An 18,152-nucleotide genomic window follows, 5' to 3' on the forward strand; every position below is an offset into this window, starting at 1 on the left:
TATCGCCCGGATATTTTTTAGACAGACTATATCTATCTGTTATTGAAGTCGAAATCAGCTAGAATCAGAGAATATATATTAATGTATCCAGAGTGTATATGTATTTCAACACATGGAAAGTAATCGTTCTGCCATAACAAAGTAATTCTATTATATGACAATGCAGGGACAATAAGTAGTATCGCTATATCTCGATTATTGTCGGGGCATGTCTCGCATGAAAAAGCTATGTCTGGATGAATCTGGCGTATGTTTCTGAAATAAAGAGAAGCTCTATATGCAATTATATTTTCACATATGCTCAAGTTCTTATCGATAATTTATTAAAATGATAATCTACTTCTAATAACTGTGATAACTTTGATTCTGGAACGATTAAAATTCCTATAATCCTAATCCTAATTCCTATAAATTACGATATTATATGTATACATTTTAAACGAATTAAATTTACTATTTTTACGATTACTATTATAATATTGATTAACATTAATAATATAAATATTATATTTATTGCTATATATTGCGATTAAATTTATATTAAATTTTCTTTTATTTCTTTTTCCTTGTAATTGTTATATTAGGTTATTTATTTTAAATTCTATTGAAACTCTTAGGAAAACGAAATTTGTGAAATGGAGTGACAGTGTCGAAGAGTGGCAATACGTATCTCCTGATTCCCACTCATCGATGCGAAACAATTTCGCATCCATTTTGCACGTTTTCTCCGCTCCGTTAGTTTCGTCCGTCAATACGTCGCGGATTTGAGAGCCGTGGCTATTCAATTGGGAAATATATGTTCAGACATCGTTCATCCTATGCCACGCTGATGAATTATCTACAATATAACGCGCCATAGACGTTCATACAGACAGGGGATAGGTTTTTCTGTTGCGACGTCGAAGAAAGTTGGGGAAATGTCAGATGAAAGACAAGAGCGGCGTTTCCGTCGCGCGACAAAGCGAAGCTTTCGACCAAACATAAAAAACGGGGGAAACAATGTCTCTTGTGTTCGAAGAGATTGAAACGTTGAATTAGCACTAGAAGAGGCAGTCCGTGTAAAAGAATCATCGCCTTCATTCTCCGGCTATAAAAGAGCAAATAAAAAACTTAGCAAATAGTGGCAAAAGGAGATGACATGTTCTTAAAATACATTTGGGTTATTATAGTATTGATTGATCAATAAATTCACTCTTTAAAAAGGCATGTTAAATCGATACTCGAATGTCTCTAAGTTCTCTCAGAAGTCTCGAATAAGTTTACTATTATTCCTTTTTCATGTCCATTTTATTGTGAGTATCTGTTATTACATAACTTTATCTCTCTTGTAAAATAAAAATTTACTTTAATAGATATTTTCATACACTTATAGATTATTAATAGAGAATAAATTGGTTGAGTCTATTGTAATTTTTTGTAATTTTTATACTTTTAATTTTACAAATTTTTTTAAAGATAAATATTTATACTATATTTATCTAATTATATTATATAAGTTTTGTATATAATTTTATATAATATTGTATAATTGTACAATATTTATATTGTATAATTTTACTGTTTCTTTAAAAATAATTTTGATTTAATTATTTAAAAATTTTTCATTAATTTTAAAAATAAATTTAAATTTTATATTATAAATAAATAATAAATTTAACACACTGACTTATTCATATATTGTATCGTATTTATTTTCTGTTTTCTGTAAATTCTCGTTTTTGTAAAGATATACAACTATAAAAATAGTAGCATTATGTCAATGTAACATATGTTACAAATAGTTATGGTTCTCCATTCATTATAAGAGAAATCCCCTTTTATAGACGCTGGCGCCTGTTATTATTAATATTATTAATATTATGATATTTCCGGTTTAGACACGCATCATCAAATAGATTGCCTCTGCACGCACCCACATCGACTTTGTTGAGCCGTTGCGCCGACCAACAAAGAAGGAAAGATTGCCACATAGACACTTACGATCGCAAGGCACGTCATGTATCTCGAAGATCCTGATGTAAAAACGCCGGCATCCGAACGAGTCGTTATTTCGCTGTCGCAAAAAGAAGGATCTCTATAAAAATTGGCGTGACCGATCGCCGTATATTCCCTCTGGATTCAATGAAAACCACTTTGTTCAAACGACTGTGGATCATTGGCTCGATATTACAACGTGAAATTTTCGTTGCAAATGCGAAGATTACATCGTCCATTTCATGTACAAGCATCATTTTTAAGCATGATTTTTTTAAATAAATAATCTCGGAAATCTTTTGTTCACAGAGGGTAGAGTTCCTTGATTTGAACATTCGAAGGTAGGGATGACATCAGCATCGTAAAATGGAAATTCCTCGGGTAAATTTCGCTCTTACGTAAGAGGTAGATCGAGACGCTGTAGAAGAACAACGATTGTGTAGGAGCCGGCAAAAAGGTCGGGGTCATCGTAGGAAGGTGGTTGTTTTGTCTGTGAGAGACGTCTGGTTCTGGTCTTCGCGGTAATGCTGCTGGAGATATTGACGATGGTTGGAGGATGGGAAAGCGCGATGGTAAGGGGCACAAACGTGCCCCGATGCAAGACCGGCTGAAGTCACCGACTGGGATCGAGGTCACGGCTGCATGGGCTCCCGGTTATGTAACACGAAGAGCACGACTACGTTGCCATGGCTGTAGGCAAGCATGCACGAGTGCTGCATGGTCTTGATGGACGTCAACCGCATCGCGTGTTTCCATTTGTTCAGCTGTAAACGGTGAAGAATATTTCGCGTGAAAGCGTCGAAAGCATCGGCGCTCACATACCGATAAAAAAATTTGTCTCTTTAAATAATACATCTTGCAGGCTTTTTGCTATTTTTGTAACTATAATTTTAGTTTAATCGCACAATTAATATTTTATATAATTTAGAATTTACATCTATAAGAGACATCTGCTATTAATAAATTGTAAATAGTCTATTAATAAATATACATACAAATAAAAAAAAATCTTGTGTTTCGCGTATGTATGCGCCAGAACGACAAGTGCATTATTTTGTTGGATTACATCTCGTATCCGGAATAATTGAGATTGATTTTAAATTATTCAAATGTCTTTTTTGCTAATTGTAAGATTTATTCCATTAATTTTGCGATGCAATAGAATACCCGCTTAATTATATAATTAAATATGTAACGTACAAAATTAATAAATATGAGATTTTAAAATACACTCGCAAAAAAAAAAAAAAAAAAAAAAAATACAAATGCGAGAAATTCTAACCGTAAATATCATGGATAATTTACTCATGAAAGGGTTAAAGGTGAGATACAAGAAATAGACGCCATTAACGGAACTCGTTGATTTTAAAAATTTTACTATGAATGAATCCTGCAAACGCTTTTAACGAATATATTTTTATCTAAATGAAAATCGTCAATACTATATATATATATATATATAATATTTGTATTATTAATATCTTTGCGAATTATAGTTGCTGGTATATGATAAAAATTTTTCAGTTGCGATGTAATAATTCTAGATTATTATAAAAATTTATTATTATAAAATTAAGTGAAGGAATGAGAGAAGGAGAGTATATTAAAGTCATGTTTAAATGTTATAACGTCTAAGAATATTGATATTATCGCAGTTAATTATTCCATTCGAATTGGTTGATGCTACGAAATTACTTTTCGCAATATAACTTTTGTGCATTGACTCTATGCCCGCTGTGATCTACAGAGCCTCTGGATGCTTCGTCAACGAGATCACGCTCTCCCGCTATCTCGAAATTATACGCGTCGGCAGGGTGCTCGAGGTAATGAGAATTCCACGACGAAGATATCTCAGATATTCTAATTGGAATATTATCTTCGGCATCGTTGACGGATATTATTTTTTTTCGACGATTGGCAATTTCGAGAGATACAAGCGTTATTTTTACCTATACGTAAAGAATGGTAATTCACAGCGAAGTGCAGGTCGCGGTTGAAACGCTTTTCTTCTCCATTAAGAGAAAGAGGAAAAGAAAAAGGCTGGGAAAGAGGGAGGAGGAGAAATGTCGCGGAGAAATGCTGATCGTTAATGGCGACAACGACGACTTGACATAATTTCTTTCAAGGCGACGTGCGTGGGCCACTTTGTGTCACGAGGAGTGTAAGGAAAGGCGCGCAACCTAATTTCGGTCTCTGAAAGAAAAAAAATCCACTTCGAGACCCGCTCGAGTAGACGTCATTCGCATTCGCGCCGGCCGAGAAAAGCTTCGAAGAGGCATTCGAGTACGTCGAGATGGCAACGAAAGCGCGGTCGTTTCACGCAGATGGAAATAGCAAATCGTATAAAAAATTCACTACTTCGGGCCGAGGGTTAAGGTCGAATGAGACGCGCGAATATTGTACAGGAGAGTTAACTTTGGAATAAAGAGCGCAATTGAAGCCGACGTTTCTTATTCGTACCGTGTATTCGTTTTAGTTTGTGTAGCCAACGATATATTTATTAGTCGTGTGAATTCAAAAAAAACTGCCAGGTAATATCAATAATCTACGTGAAATATGTGCAACAAATTTAAAAAGACTTTTGCAATTATAATTTGACTATTTTCTTTACTTTTAATTTATCGACCTTATGATTCATAATTATCGAAAAAGATTCCTTGAAAAATGTCTCAATATCAATTTTTTTTTCTTTTTTTTTATTATAAATTAGTGTGTAATATTGAAAAAAAACATTCTTCGCTTCATCATCCCGTTTTTAATATTTTCTTGAAAGTATGAAGTAAGTTTGTTTTTTGACGCAAACATCTTGCTGTTCTTAAGTAAGCTTTATACTTTACAAAACTGTTCATGTTCTTCGAGAAGTAAGTAGTACGGATGCTTAATGATGCACTTGATTAAACACGATTCTCTTCAAATACTACTTAAATTATTGTGCGAGGAGTCTGTGCGTCGCTGTTCAAGAATTTCTATTAATGTCACTCGTACATCCCCATTTTACAGACCATTACAGATGAAGTGCACGCGCCGCATTTAAGACACGCCACATAGTCTGGTATCTCAGTACCAGACTATGTAATTTTCTGAGTACAGAACGCGCAATGTAATTCGCATTTGCGTGAAATTGGAAAAGGCTCTGTTCCGTTAGTGAGAGAGAAAGAGAGGGGGGGGAAGAGAGAGAGAGAGAGAGAGAGAGAGAGAGAGAGAGAAAGCAAGCGAGAGAGAAAGAGAAAGAGAGAGAAAGAAAGAAAACAAGAGAGAGAGTCTCTATTTGACAAAGTGTAGCAGCCAGACGATAGACTCGGGGAAGACTCTGCTAGACCTTGAACAGCCCTTTAACTGGCTGCATTGCAGCCAAGGTTACTTTCCTCCTCTTTCCGTGACGTGGAACGGTGCTTCCAGAAGGGAATGAATAGAACCGTGAATTCGCTACTTTGCCAAGGTCGTCTTTGCTCGGCAGGTAGAAGTGCATTCTGGCGTATATTATGGCAATATTTCCTTACTGATTTTTCTTTGTAAAATATTGGATACAAATTTACATGTAAAAACAATGATGTATGTAATGAAAATATAAAAACTCCTGTTAATTAATTTCTCTCACGCATTTCGATTTTAATAATATCACAAAAGGTATGCAGGCAAGTGACAAAAATCTTGTGTATAATGATCTTTAAGAAATAAAATTTTATCGATCATGTTATTACAAGTGGTCAAACCGGTACATAATTATCATACAACTTATTATAAAAAAAATAGCAGATATGTTGAATAAATTTGCTCGTTTAGTGATAAATTGTAGGTAATGTCAAAATCGTAATGAGTAGTTTGATAAATTATTAATACATGCAATCGGTGTGCAAACGAGAATCGATGATTGCAGCGTTGTTAAAGCGAAGAGATATAGATACTATAGAGCTGTGCAAAATTGCCCGCTTACCTCGACTAAATAACAGTCGAGACATATATCTCGACTGCCTCCACAAACGCAATCGTGGCCATCAGCCGCAGGTAGCATTCCTTATCATTACGTTTCATAAACATTATCCACGGTTCCATCGAGAATGATTCCACGACGCGGCTAGAAGAAACGGAGAAGAGGTAGCATATTTCGACTCAGAAGGAAAGCCGCCTCGAGAGGAAGAAAGAGAGAAGGATAGATAGAGACCAAGTGACGGGAGGTGAAGCAGGAGGGAGTGGGCGATCGAAGGAACAACCGAAAGAGAGAAAGAGAGAACTGCTTTGGAAACGACGCGAGAAAGAGCGAGAGCGACAGAAAAAGAAGAGATGAAATTTCGCAGCGAGCCATGAATGAGCAAGCGGATTTTAAATTTCGCTTGTTAAAAATATATTTTGTCGGTTTGGCTTGATATTTACTAATCTATACACATGCATTTCGACATTCATATCAAGTTCTGTAACTTAACAAATCAATATCTCTTGAACGAAGCGTTTACGAGTTACATGTTTGGTCGTTTAACCCGGGAATCTTCTGAATATGCTTGTCACTGGAAATTAAATATTTGATATCAGTTTCCACACAATAATAATAGAAAACAACTCTTACTTGAAAGTATTAATTATTTAATTTCTTATTTATTAATATTATTAATTATTTTATTTAATTTTTGATATATATATATATATATATATATATATATTTAATTTATAAAAAAATAACTATTTTGCAAGTCTTTTTTTCTTTTTTTTTTCGACTCCAAATTGTTCATTAATCAATCATGATTTTTCTATTCTATATAAATTACACGTTTCTTGTAGTACGTACGATATATCATGTAATCTAACACACAAACGTAGCGAAAGCATTTCGTCGCAATAATTGTGCAATAAACGCGAGATCTGGGATGTCTGCGATGCAATTAACCCGTTGGGCTATTTATTTATCTTTCCCATTTTCTCCCGTTCTGATCCCATGCGTTACTAATTACCCATGATTGCGATAAAATATCAATACATCAAAAGCATGCCTATCTATGTGCGCGCATACCGGCGGTTGTACGAACCCCTTTTCACCCGGGATATTATCGTTTGGTTCGTGGTTCGGGCGGATTCCCGTATTGTTGCCATTACCTCTCGACTCTAATCTCGACGCTCGTAGATAAATCTGATTTGCCGCCCGTGACGTTTCTCTTACGTTATTGTACCGCGCATAGTTTACAGGGCGAAAAAGAGAGGGTTCGTTTGCGTCTATCATCCTGGCTTTGGGGGAGAGGACTAAATTACGAGCTTGTCGGCTGCTATGTTAGTTCGCCAGCTACTACGACCGGCATTAAACCGAACAGTGCATTCAGTGCGTCCAGCGAATGCGTATATACTCGCGATCGCTTTCGAGAGGGCCGGTCGAACGCGAATCGACGGTAGATAACGCCCGAAGCACCTCGATGAGTCTGTTGGGCATGCGGAGATTGTACACAGGGGTTGCACGTTGCTGCTGTACGCACGGGGTTAATTTAACACGGGGATGGGTAATGGCGGTTCCTATCAGCCCTATACACTCTGTCCCGCTCGCTACCTCTCTCTTACCGATGTCATTCTGTCTCGCTCCTCAGTTATCTCCGACCCTCTTCCTTCCTTTCTGCCGTTGAATTTGAATCTCTCATTATTCTCGGGAGACATCTCGTCATTCGCAGTTAGAACGTCATGAGCATAATTCACGATATATTTTTTCGTTGTATCTTTACCGATGTAATGTATATTTATTTCTTCTGTGTGATATGCTTATTGATTTTATTATATAATATTTTTGTAGTTGAAGAAAACATATATGCATTCTCATTAAATGTTCGAAAATTTGGAAAGAATAAAAAAATAATATTCACGCCTATCAATAATTGAGAAAAAATACATATAAAAGTATAACAAATTTTTATCATACATAAACATTGTTCTATATGTCATTTGAATATAAAATTGTAGAGGTGAGAAAATAGAGCTGCAAAAAATATTGCATACGATAAAAAGGTTAACTTATCTAATTGTGCTACATCTTCTTCTTTCATTAAATAATATTTGTCTTAAATAATTTTTTTCTTTTTTCTTCTCATTATTTATTTCGTGTTTCTGAACTCTTTTCTTGTCAATGGCAGCTGATCCTTTAACACACAGTGTTAAGAACAACGATATTCCGAGTAAGTTATGTCTGAACTGAACTCCACGGGTACCGACCACTTTGTATATTAGATAGAATATTTCGCAGTCGGTCGCTGCAGTTGACCAGAAATAGGATTTATTCTAGAATTTCATTATCCCGAAATCGCCTCTGTCAGCGTCCGATATCTCGGTCTACTGTCCTATTCAGAGGCGAGTTCAAAAAAATTCTGTCAATTCTAAGATATTTCCACCCACCTCCCTAATAATTTGATCAATTTTACACACACAAGAATTGTCGTATTTGTGGCTTTTTTCGTTGGTCTCTCCTTTCCCTTCGAAATTTGATCATTATTTAAAACAGTAATACTGAAATTTTGCACAGGTGACGACCAGGTTTTCTACAAATTAATTTTTTTATCAGAACTCCTTTTATTTCTATGATTTATTATAGAATATTTATTAATTTATTATAACATAGTTAAAAACATTGTATTTTACTTTTCTACAATTTAAAAAATACACACACACACACACACACACACACACACCTATTAATAAATAAGTTATTAAAATTGCTAGAGAAAGAAAAATGTGGATAAAGAAAATTTTCCAGTGAAATTTATCGTAAAAATAAAAGTACGACCAGTGAGAGATATATGTAACGTTATAACAATTGTAAAACAGTTGAAAAAAAATTCAAAGTGTGATAACAATAAAACAGGAGATTGCACAAATACATACGAAGAAAGATGTTATATTGATCAGTGTGGATCTCAATTAACTGAAGATAGTAACCGATAACCGATAACATAACTACGATAAAAACCAATGCTTAGCATCAATCTGATAACAAATTTCTTTATACACTGCCATTGCTATAAGGAACAGTTGCTCTTTGACAACGACTAAGTGAATTTTCGTGAATGAAAAACAATGCGGTCTGTGTTATTTCTGACACTGGTGTTTCTTACGTTTTCGTGTTTCCATGGTAAGTGTGAAAAAAGCTCTAGACCTAAGTGCACCAACGAAACTGATTTAGAATTTGTGAATCGCTAAAAAACAATGTTTCTGATTATCCCCGTTTTTGAAAATCAATAAGATTTTGCTGTGGACAACAATGAGAGATAATTTTAGCATATTACATTAATATGCATAATCGAATCAAAATAAGCGCAAAGTACTGCACAATGAGAGTGAGATTGATAGGGGATTACTCACGCTTGGGTAAAATTACAACGGTTAATTAATTTTTCATTTAACTGGCCGATAATTACCGTCGACCATACATATACTCCGGAACATAGTTTTTACGCCCGCGGCGAATAATGCATTAAATAATTCATGCATCGCAATGTAATTTGAAATTGTTATGAATTCTGTTCTATCAATGAATCCTTTTGCTCTTAGGCAATTTAAATTTTATTTATCGCGATAGACACAGCACGAAGCCATATGCGTTGTTAATAGTAATAATAATAATAATTTATGCACCAGGCTCGACAAATTTCGTGGAAATTTCTACTTATCATAATGTGAAGTCAATGTGGCTTAATTTAACTAGTCGTATAGTTAATGGGACAAAGGCAACGCCTAGACAATTTCCTCATCAGGTAATATTTACCTACCTTATTAATTTAACATAAATCTGAGAGGTAAACATCTTCTCAGGTTTCTCTGATGCGTACTTGGACTGGAAACCATTTCTGCGGCGGAAGCATTATTAGCATCAAATTAGTACTTACTGCAGCGCACTGTATGTATCTGTATGTATAACCCAATGAAATTTTAAATAGATATCTTAATCACACATCGACGACATTTTAAATATATACGTTTATATATTATTTTAAAACTGTTGTTAACTTTGCGTTTCTTTCATTTTCTCTATACTAACTTTGCACATTGTAGGAAATACAAAATTTTATGACAAATTAATGACGATTAATTTAATATATTTTAATCTATTTTATTTATTTTATATATTTAATCTATATACTTTAATCTTCTTTTAGTACAATATTTTTATAGCGAAACATTGAATAATCAGTAAATCTATTCATGTACATTAGTGTATGCGCTTAAAAAGAGTATTTAATATTAATCACAATATTATAATGAAATTGAAGTAAAACAATTAATTATGTAGCAATGGTAACCTTATTCCACCATGGACGATTATGGTGGTCGGAGGAGTGCTAAAGCTAAATGAGAATACTGTGACAAGACAGGAGAGGGGTGTGGAAGAATTTAGAACTCATCCGGAGTTTAATTTGAATACTTTACAAAACGATGTTGCTGTTTTACAAGTACGATTATGTTATATTGTTTTACAATCTGATTTAATGTTCTCGTGACTTTTAAAATACAAATAATATATGTTTGGTTTTCATAGCTATCGGCACCCTTTGAGTTTACTCCAGAAGTTCATAGTCTTCCTTTACCGACAAATCCCATTGTACCCGAAACTCTCTGTCAAGTGTCAGGATGGGGTTATTCAGCGGAGGTGAGTATATATGTGCGAGGATTTCTTTAATTGTTGAACAATTATTTTCAACTAGAAAAAATACTTCAGGATGTCCCGGTAGCATCCAATGACTTGATGTATGTAGTTCTGCCCATTCGATCAACAACAGAATGTCGCGAACTACTTGTAAACATAACAGATTTGCCAGCGGGAATGTTTTGCGCCGGCTACCTGGAAGGAGGAAAAGACGCGTGTCAAGTAATGCGTATTCTCTCATTTATAATCTATGTAATTTGTAAATTATCTTACTGTACACTTTGTTTTTTTTAACGTTCCAGGGTGATTCTGGTGGTGGGATGGTCTGCAATGGTATTTTAACCGGTGTCGTTTCTGGCGGCGAAGGTTGCGCGCGGCCAAACCTCCCTGGAGTGTATGTAGACATCTTTTACTATCTGAATTGGATATCAGAGAATGAAAATGTAATAATCCTGCAAGGATTTAATAATTCAAGATGTAATAATGGCACGCATAAAACGCCAACGATTATAATCTTGATGATTTCTTTTTTCTTTGTATTGTTATCGGTGATATCCTGATTCTTGAAATCAAAAGTCTTTGTTGGCATATTAATGACTATACTGTTTGATGATGTTAAACAAAAAAAAAGCAATTAACAACTTCTACAAATGTAGAACGGTATTTATGAGTATGGTTTTAAATAACACTATATTTAATGTAATAAAATTCTTGTCTAAAAACGAGATGAATAAAATTTAAAATATTAATAAGATCATGTTTAAGTAGTTGCACATGATTTAACAGTTGTATGTATAAAATTTCAAAAGACATTATGTATTAGAATTTGTTATTTTGACAAATATTCAGTATTTTATAAGACATTTCACGTAATAGGATTGATACATTAATACATGATTGTTGATGTTTTATTACAATAAACTTAAAGGAAATTTAACGCAATTAATATATTTTTATATAAAAACCAATAAATTTTTAAATAATATTTATATATGTCGTAGGCAAATGGTTATTTTAGGAAAATAGCTTTTGACTAGGCAAATGCTATCTAGCGTGTACGTACTAAAAAGTACATTTTGGAAAAGAACGCTTAGATTCTCATCTAAGCATAGGGGGATAGAGTGCATAGGGGAACGAGGCGCAGCCCCGTCCCCATAAAAAAATATGACAAAACTTGAGAGCGCAGAAACTACCAAGGCTGACAGTACAGCCAGATAACCATTTGCCTAGTCAAAAGCTATTTTCCTAAAATAATCATTTGCCTACGACATATATAAATATTATTTAAAAATTTATTGGTTTTTATATAAAAATATATTAATTGCGTTAAATTTCCTTTACATATATAAATATTTCTTATTCTCTTATTTTATTAAATCAATCCTTCATTTTATATTCCTCAATATCTCGACTACATCACATTTAAAGTACATTTTAATCCTCCTTGAAATCTTTCTTTATTCCAAATTTGAAAAATATGCCTCAGTAATTAAAGTTCTAGCTCCACAATTGCACAATTCGTGAAATGTTCAATATCTCTGTACGACAATAGGATACAGAGATACCATTTTATCTCGTAGAAAGTCCATTATCTTATCAGGAGAAAGATTAAATACGTATTTAACAGGTGAGTTTTATTTTACTATAACTATATATAATTATAAATGATATTCTATATATACAATATTATAATTAAAATATTAATTAATTTTATTATCTATCGGTTTTTTAATATTTTATTAAATTAATGTTTTTAATACTTAACTATTTTGTCACTCTGTATTATTCTTTATATTTAACTTATAATGTATTATTATTTAAACATGTATTTATATTCACATAATTTTAGTTTTTTTTAAATTATCAATTATTCAACACCAAAAGTATGAGGTCTGGTGTGTTAAAATTATTATTAACAACATTGTTATCATAATCAGTATCTTAATTACTTTCATTAAAAACTGATTTTAGTTGTATTTATATATATAAATAGATTTAAGAAACACTTTAATTAAAAGTGTGCAATTCTCATTTTTAACTTTTATAGAATATTTCTCCATTTGTCTTATCTTACGTATAATTGTATTAATTATTTACACACGCACGCATATATGTGTCCTATTAGATGTGAAAAGGTCACGAGTTATTTGCTGTTTCTTATCTTTTTTCTTGTCAATGGCAGCTGATCTTTTAACACACAGTGTTAGGAACAACGATATTTCGAGTAAGTTATTACATCTGAACTGAACTTCACAGTTACAATGTTTCGAAATATCTCTGCAATATTGTTGCAAGATTGCGGCAAAATTGAAATGTCCGCCCTAGGAGATATTGCAATAAAATATCAACATTACAGTAAAAAGTAGTAATTCCACACATTGCCATCGACATGTCATATACTAAACTTCAGATTTCAATGTATAAATAATATTGTGAATACAGATAGATGATATCACATAGGTGAAAAATGATTATAAAAATATTATTTTTAATTATAATATTAATAAATTATATGTTTATCTCTGATGCCCTATAATATATATAATATATATTTACTAATTAAAATTTAAAATATTTGTAAGTGTATGACATGTATGTGTAGCAACATGTGAAATTTACTGCCTTTCACCGTAATTATAAATTTTTAAAAGAGTAAAAGCAATTTAATGAGTTGGTTATACATTTTTATTTTAGAATTAATATTGTATTTAGACTTAATAATATAATAATAATATAATTTAAAATTTATATAATGTTATAAACAATGCACTAAACATATTTTAATATTTTTTAAGATACATTACATAATACGTTAATACGAAACATTTTAATAATATTATTCATTGCACTCTATACTTTTATATTGTAAAAATTTAGCCATTGTTAAACAATGTTGCAATAATATTTCTTCTTCAGTAGATATATTATTCTACAATCGTGGCATTTGAGGTTGCACACGTATGCCTAGAAATGAATAAATAATCATATTAATTATACTTATTTTAATTGAAACAAATAATAACGAATTCGGTTGGCAAGCACTAGTGTATACTAGGGGTCTATTCTGTAACTTTTTGCGTTATATATTTGCTAACGACAAATGCGTTATCTCGTAACGCACCTTTGCCAAAAATTGTATTCTGTAAGCTATGTTTGTACATTGCGTTATGAGTTGTCTCATCTTCGGACATCTTCGAAAATATAACGCAAATAACCAAAAATCTAGGAAAAAATCGTGATGTTTTATAATTGTCTTTGTTTATGTCGTTTAGGCCGGTTCTACAATAGTTGTCGTAAATCGGATGTCGTAAGAGTTACCCAATCATATTCGATTATTCTTTTCTTTAAAGTCAACTGTGATTGGTCAACTCTTCCGACATCCAACTTACGACAGCTATTGTAGAACAGGCCTTAGTGATCGTGAGAGTGACATATGTCAAATATTTACAAAAAGGTTATCGCGATAAGAGTGCGCATCTTATCTATCTCTTATATTCTTATTTTTTAGATCTTTTATAAATATCTGTAATAAAAATAAATGTTTGTCACAATGGTTTTACTGAACCAAAAAATAAAGCCACGTTATTGCTATAACCTACAACATATTATTAGACCTTCAAGCAAAGACATTTTATCTAAATCAATAATTGGATAAAAGAATAATATTTTTATTTATTTTTTTTTCTCCTTGCGAATTTTTTTCACTCCTTGTGAGTTTTATCAAAATATGTAATCAGAGGGGATCGATCATGTAATTCTTTTCTCTTAAATAAAAATGTGAAAAATGAAAATTGTTAAAATTAACCAATCAGAATAATAAAATTTTTCATTTTTCATGTTTTTACTTAAAAAAAATTACATGATCGATCCCCAGGAAAAGAGGAAAACTAATACGATAATATATACCGCGTACACATATGCGTGCACCACTGAAAATTGAACAGACGACGCATTATAAAACTTAACGCACCCAACGCCGCGGCTTACGCAGAAAGTTTCTGCAATATTGTTGGATTATTTCGATGAAATATTGCGATAGTATGTCTCTGTAATGTCCATGCAATATTACATTGAAACCATAGACGTATAATAAATAGACTGCGCAAGGCCTTTGTTTTCAGCTTTAAGGATGTATGTACAAACTTTAGAAAGAGAAAGATGCTTTGAACACCAATGCTCTCTTTGTCTAACAATGCTAGAGTGGGGATAGAAGTAGGGGTAGAATGCTGTCAAACAAACTGTCAAAACCGCGGCCATATTAAATTTCTACCCCTACTTCTAGTCCCACTCTAGCATTGTTAGACAAAGAGAGCATTGGTGTGAAAAGCATCTTTCTAAAGTTTGTACACTTTTGCAGCCAAACACGCAGTCTATTTATTATACGTCTATAATTAAAACTTACAATGTTCCTGCAATGTAACTGAAAGTTTCGGTGCTGTATGGCATGTAACGTTATAACAATTGTAAAACAGTTGAAAGAAAAATTCAAAGTATGATAACAATAAAACAGGAGATTGCACGAATACATACGAAGAAAGATGTTATATTGACAAATGTGGGTCATCTCAATTAACCGAAGATAGTAACCGATAACGGATAACTACGATAAAAACCTATGTTTAGCATCAATCTGATAACAAATTTCTTCATACACTGCTGTATATAAGGAACAGTTGAACTTCGACAACGACTAAGTGAATTTTCGTGAATGAAAAACAATGCGGTCTGTGTTATTTCTGACACTGGTGTTTCTTACGTTTTCGTGTCTTCATGGTAAGTGTGAAAAAAGCTCTATACCTAAGTGCACCAACGAAACTGATTTAGAATTTGTGAATCGCTAAAAAGCAATGTTTCTGATTACTTCTGTTTTTGAAAACCAATGAGATTTTGCTGTGGACAACGATGAGAGATAATTTTAGCATACTACATTAATATGCATAATCGAATCAAAATATGTGCAAAATACTGCACAAGGAGAGTGAGATTGATAGGGGATTACTCACGCTTGGGTAAAATTGCAACGGTTAATTAATTTTTCATTTAACTGGTCGATAATTACCGCCGACCATATACTCCGAAACATAGTTTTTACGCCCGCGGCGAGTAATGCATTAAATAATTCATGCATCGCAATATAATTCGAAATTGTTATGAATTCTATTCTATCAATGAATCCTTTTGCCATTAGACAATTTAAATTTTATTTATCACAATAGACACAGCACGAAGCCATATGCGTTGTTAATGGTAATAATAATAATAATTTATGCACCAGGCTCGATAAATTTCGTGAAAATTTCTACCTATCATAATGTGAAGTCAATGCGGCTTAATTTAAGTAGTCGTATAGTTAATGGGACAAAGGCAGCTCCTAGACAATTTCCGCATCAGGTAATATTTACCTACCTTATTAATCTACCTTATTAATTTAACATGAATCTGAGAAGTAAACATCTTCTCAGGTTTCTCTGATGAATACTAGGACTGGAATCCATTACTGCGGCGGAAGCATCATTAGCATCAAACTAGTACTTACTGCAGCGCACTGTATGTTTCATATGTATGTATAACTTAATGAAATTTTAAATAGATATATTAACCACACATCAACGACATTTTAAATATACACTCTTATTGATTATTATATTATTTTAAAACCGTTGTTGATGTTTGCGTTTCTTTCATTTTCTCTATACTAACTTTGCACATTGTAGGAAATACAAAATTTTATGACAAATTAATGATGATTAATTTAATATATTTCAATCTATTTTATATATTTTATCTATATACTTTAATCTTCTTTTAGTACAATATCTTTATAGCAAAACATTGAATAATTAATAAATCTATTCATGTACATTAGCGTATGCGCTTAAAAAGAGTATTTAATATTAATTACAAATTATAGTGAATTTATAGTGATTAATACTACTAATTAATTATGTAGCAATGGTACCCTTATTTCACTACGGGAGATTATCGTGGTCGGAGGAGTGCTAAAGCTAAATGAGAGTACTGTGACGAGACAGGAGAGGGGTGTGGAAGAATTTAGAACTCATCCGGAGTATAAATCGAATTATTTGCAAAACGATATTGCCGTTTTACAAGTACGATTATGTTATATCTTTTTACAACCTTTAATGTTCTCGTGATTTTTAAAATATAAATAATAATACAATAATATAAGTAATAAAATATTTGGTTTTCATAGTTATCGGCACCCTTTGAGTTCACTCCAGAAGTTCATAGTGTTCCTTTACCGACAAACCCCATTGTATCCCGAACTCTCTGTCAAGTATCAGGATGGGGTTTACTAACGACGGTGAGTATATATGTGCGGGGGCTTCTTTAATTGTTGAACAATTATTTTTAACTAGAAAAAAATACTTCAGGATGTCCCGGTAGCATCCAATGACTTGATGTATGTAGATCTGCCTATTCGATCAACAACAGAATGTCACGAACTACTAAACTCAACATATTTGTCAGGAATGTTTTGCGCCGGCTACCTGGAAGGAGGAAAAGACGCGTGTCAAGTAATGCGCATTCTCTCATTTATAATCTATGTAATTTGTAAATTATCTTACTGTACACTTTGTTTTTTTTCGAACGTTCCAGCGTGATTCTGGCAGTGGGATGATCTGCAATGGTATTTTAACCGGTATCGTTTCTTTCGGCATTGGTTGCGGGAGGCCAAAGTTCCCTGGAGTGTATACAGACATCTTTTACTATCTGAATTGGATATCAGAGAATGAAAATATAATAATCCTGCAAGGATTTAATAATTCAAGATCTAATAATGGTACGCATAAAATGCCAACGATTATAATCTTGATGATTTCTTTTTTCTTTGTATTGTTATCGGTGATATCCTGATTCTTGAAATCAAAAGTCTTTGTTGGCATATTAATGACTATACTGTTTGATGATGTTAAACAAAAAAAAAGCAATTAACAACTTCTACAAATGTAGAACGGTATTTATGAGTATGGTTTTAAATAACACTATATTTAATGTAATAAAATTCTTCACGAGATGAATAAAATTTAAAATATTAATAAGATGTTTAAGTAGTTGCACATGGTTTAACAGTTGTATGTATAAAATTTCAAAAGCATTATGTATTAGAATTTGTTATTTTGACAAATATTCTGTATTTTATAAGACATTTCACGTAATAGGATTGATACGTTAATACATGATTGTTCATGTTTTATAACAATAAACTTAAAGGAAATTTAACGCAATCAATATGTTTTTGTAAAAATCAATAAATTTTTAAATAATATTTATATATAAATATTTCTTATTTTCTTATTTTTTTAAATCAATCTTTCATTTTGTTTTCTTCAACATCTTGACTATATCACATTTAAAGTACATTTTAAAATCCTCCTTGAAATCTTTCTTTACTCCAAGTTTGAAAAATATGCCTTAGTAATTAAAGTTCTAGCTCCACAATTGCACAATTTGTGGAATGTTCGATATCTCTGTACGACAATAGGATACAGAGATACCATTTTATCTCGTAGAAAGTCCATTATCTTACCAGGAGAAAGAATAAATGCGT

General features: G+C 32.5%; 2 protein-coding genes across 2 annotated transcripts; both read left to right on the forward strand.

The window, feature by feature from the left end:
* The first annotated feature begins 8,930 nt into the window (after positions 1–8,930).
* LOC140663411 (trypsin-like) lies at positions 8,931–11,929 on the forward strand. The gene is made up of 7 exons (XM_072887547.1): positions 8,931–9,067; positions 9,574–9,689; positions 9,748–9,842; positions 10,226–10,385; positions 10,472–10,582; positions 10,652–10,801; positions 10,882–11,929. The coding sequence occupies exons 1-7, from the start codon at positions 9,013–9,015 to the stop codon at positions 11,137–11,139; spliced, it is 945 nt and encodes a 314-aa protein (XP_072743648.1). The 5' UTR covers positions 8,931–9,012; the 3' UTR covers positions 11,140–11,929.
* A 3,323-nt stretch (positions 11,930–15,252) lies between these two features.
* LOC140667086 (trypsin-3-like) lies at positions 15,253–17,653 on the forward strand. Its single transcript, XM_072894774.1, has 7 exons — positions 15,253–15,352; positions 15,855–15,970; positions 16,042–16,139; positions 16,530–16,689; positions 16,794–16,904; positions 16,975–17,118; positions 17,201–17,653. The coding sequence occupies exons 1-7, from the start codon at positions 15,298–15,300 to the stop codon at positions 17,456–17,458; spliced, it is 942 nt and encodes a 313-aa protein (XP_072750875.1). The 5' UTR covers positions 15,253–15,297; the 3' UTR covers positions 17,459–17,653.
* Positions 17,654–18,152: the final 499 nt, after the last annotated feature.

Source organism: Anoplolepis gracilipes, chromosome 1, assembly GCF_047496725.1.
Source record: "Anoplolepis gracilipes chromosome 1, ASM4749672v1, whole genome shotgun sequence".
Lineage (NCBI taxonomy): Eukaryota > Metazoa > Arthropoda > Insecta > Hymenoptera > Formicidae > Anoplolepis > Anoplolepis gracilipes.

Coding starts and splice junctions, on each gene's coding strand:
- LOC140663411 (XM_072887547.1), top strand. CDS start 9,013: ATGCGGTCTGTGTTATTTCTGACACTGGTGTTTCTTACGTTTTCGTGT. Junction 9,690..9,747: donor CTAGACAATTTCCTCATCAG/GTAATATTTACC, acceptor ACATCTTCTCAG/GTTTCTCTGATGCGTACTTG. Junction 9,843..10,225: donor GCAGCGCACTGTATGTATCT/GTATGTATAACC, acceptor TTAATTATGTAG/CAATGGTAACCTTATTCCAC.
- LOC140667086 (XM_072894774.1), top strand. CDS start 15,298: ATGCGGTCTGTGTTATTTCTGACACTGGTGTTTCTTACGTTTTCGTGT. Junction 15,353..15,854: donor TACGTTTTCGTGTCTTCATG/GTAAGTGTGAAA, acceptor TTTATGCACCAG/GCTCGATAAATTTCGTGAAA. Junction 16,905..16,974: donor GATGGGGTTTACTAACGACG/GTGAGTATATAT, acceptor AAAATACTTCAG/GATGTCCCGGTAGCATCCAA.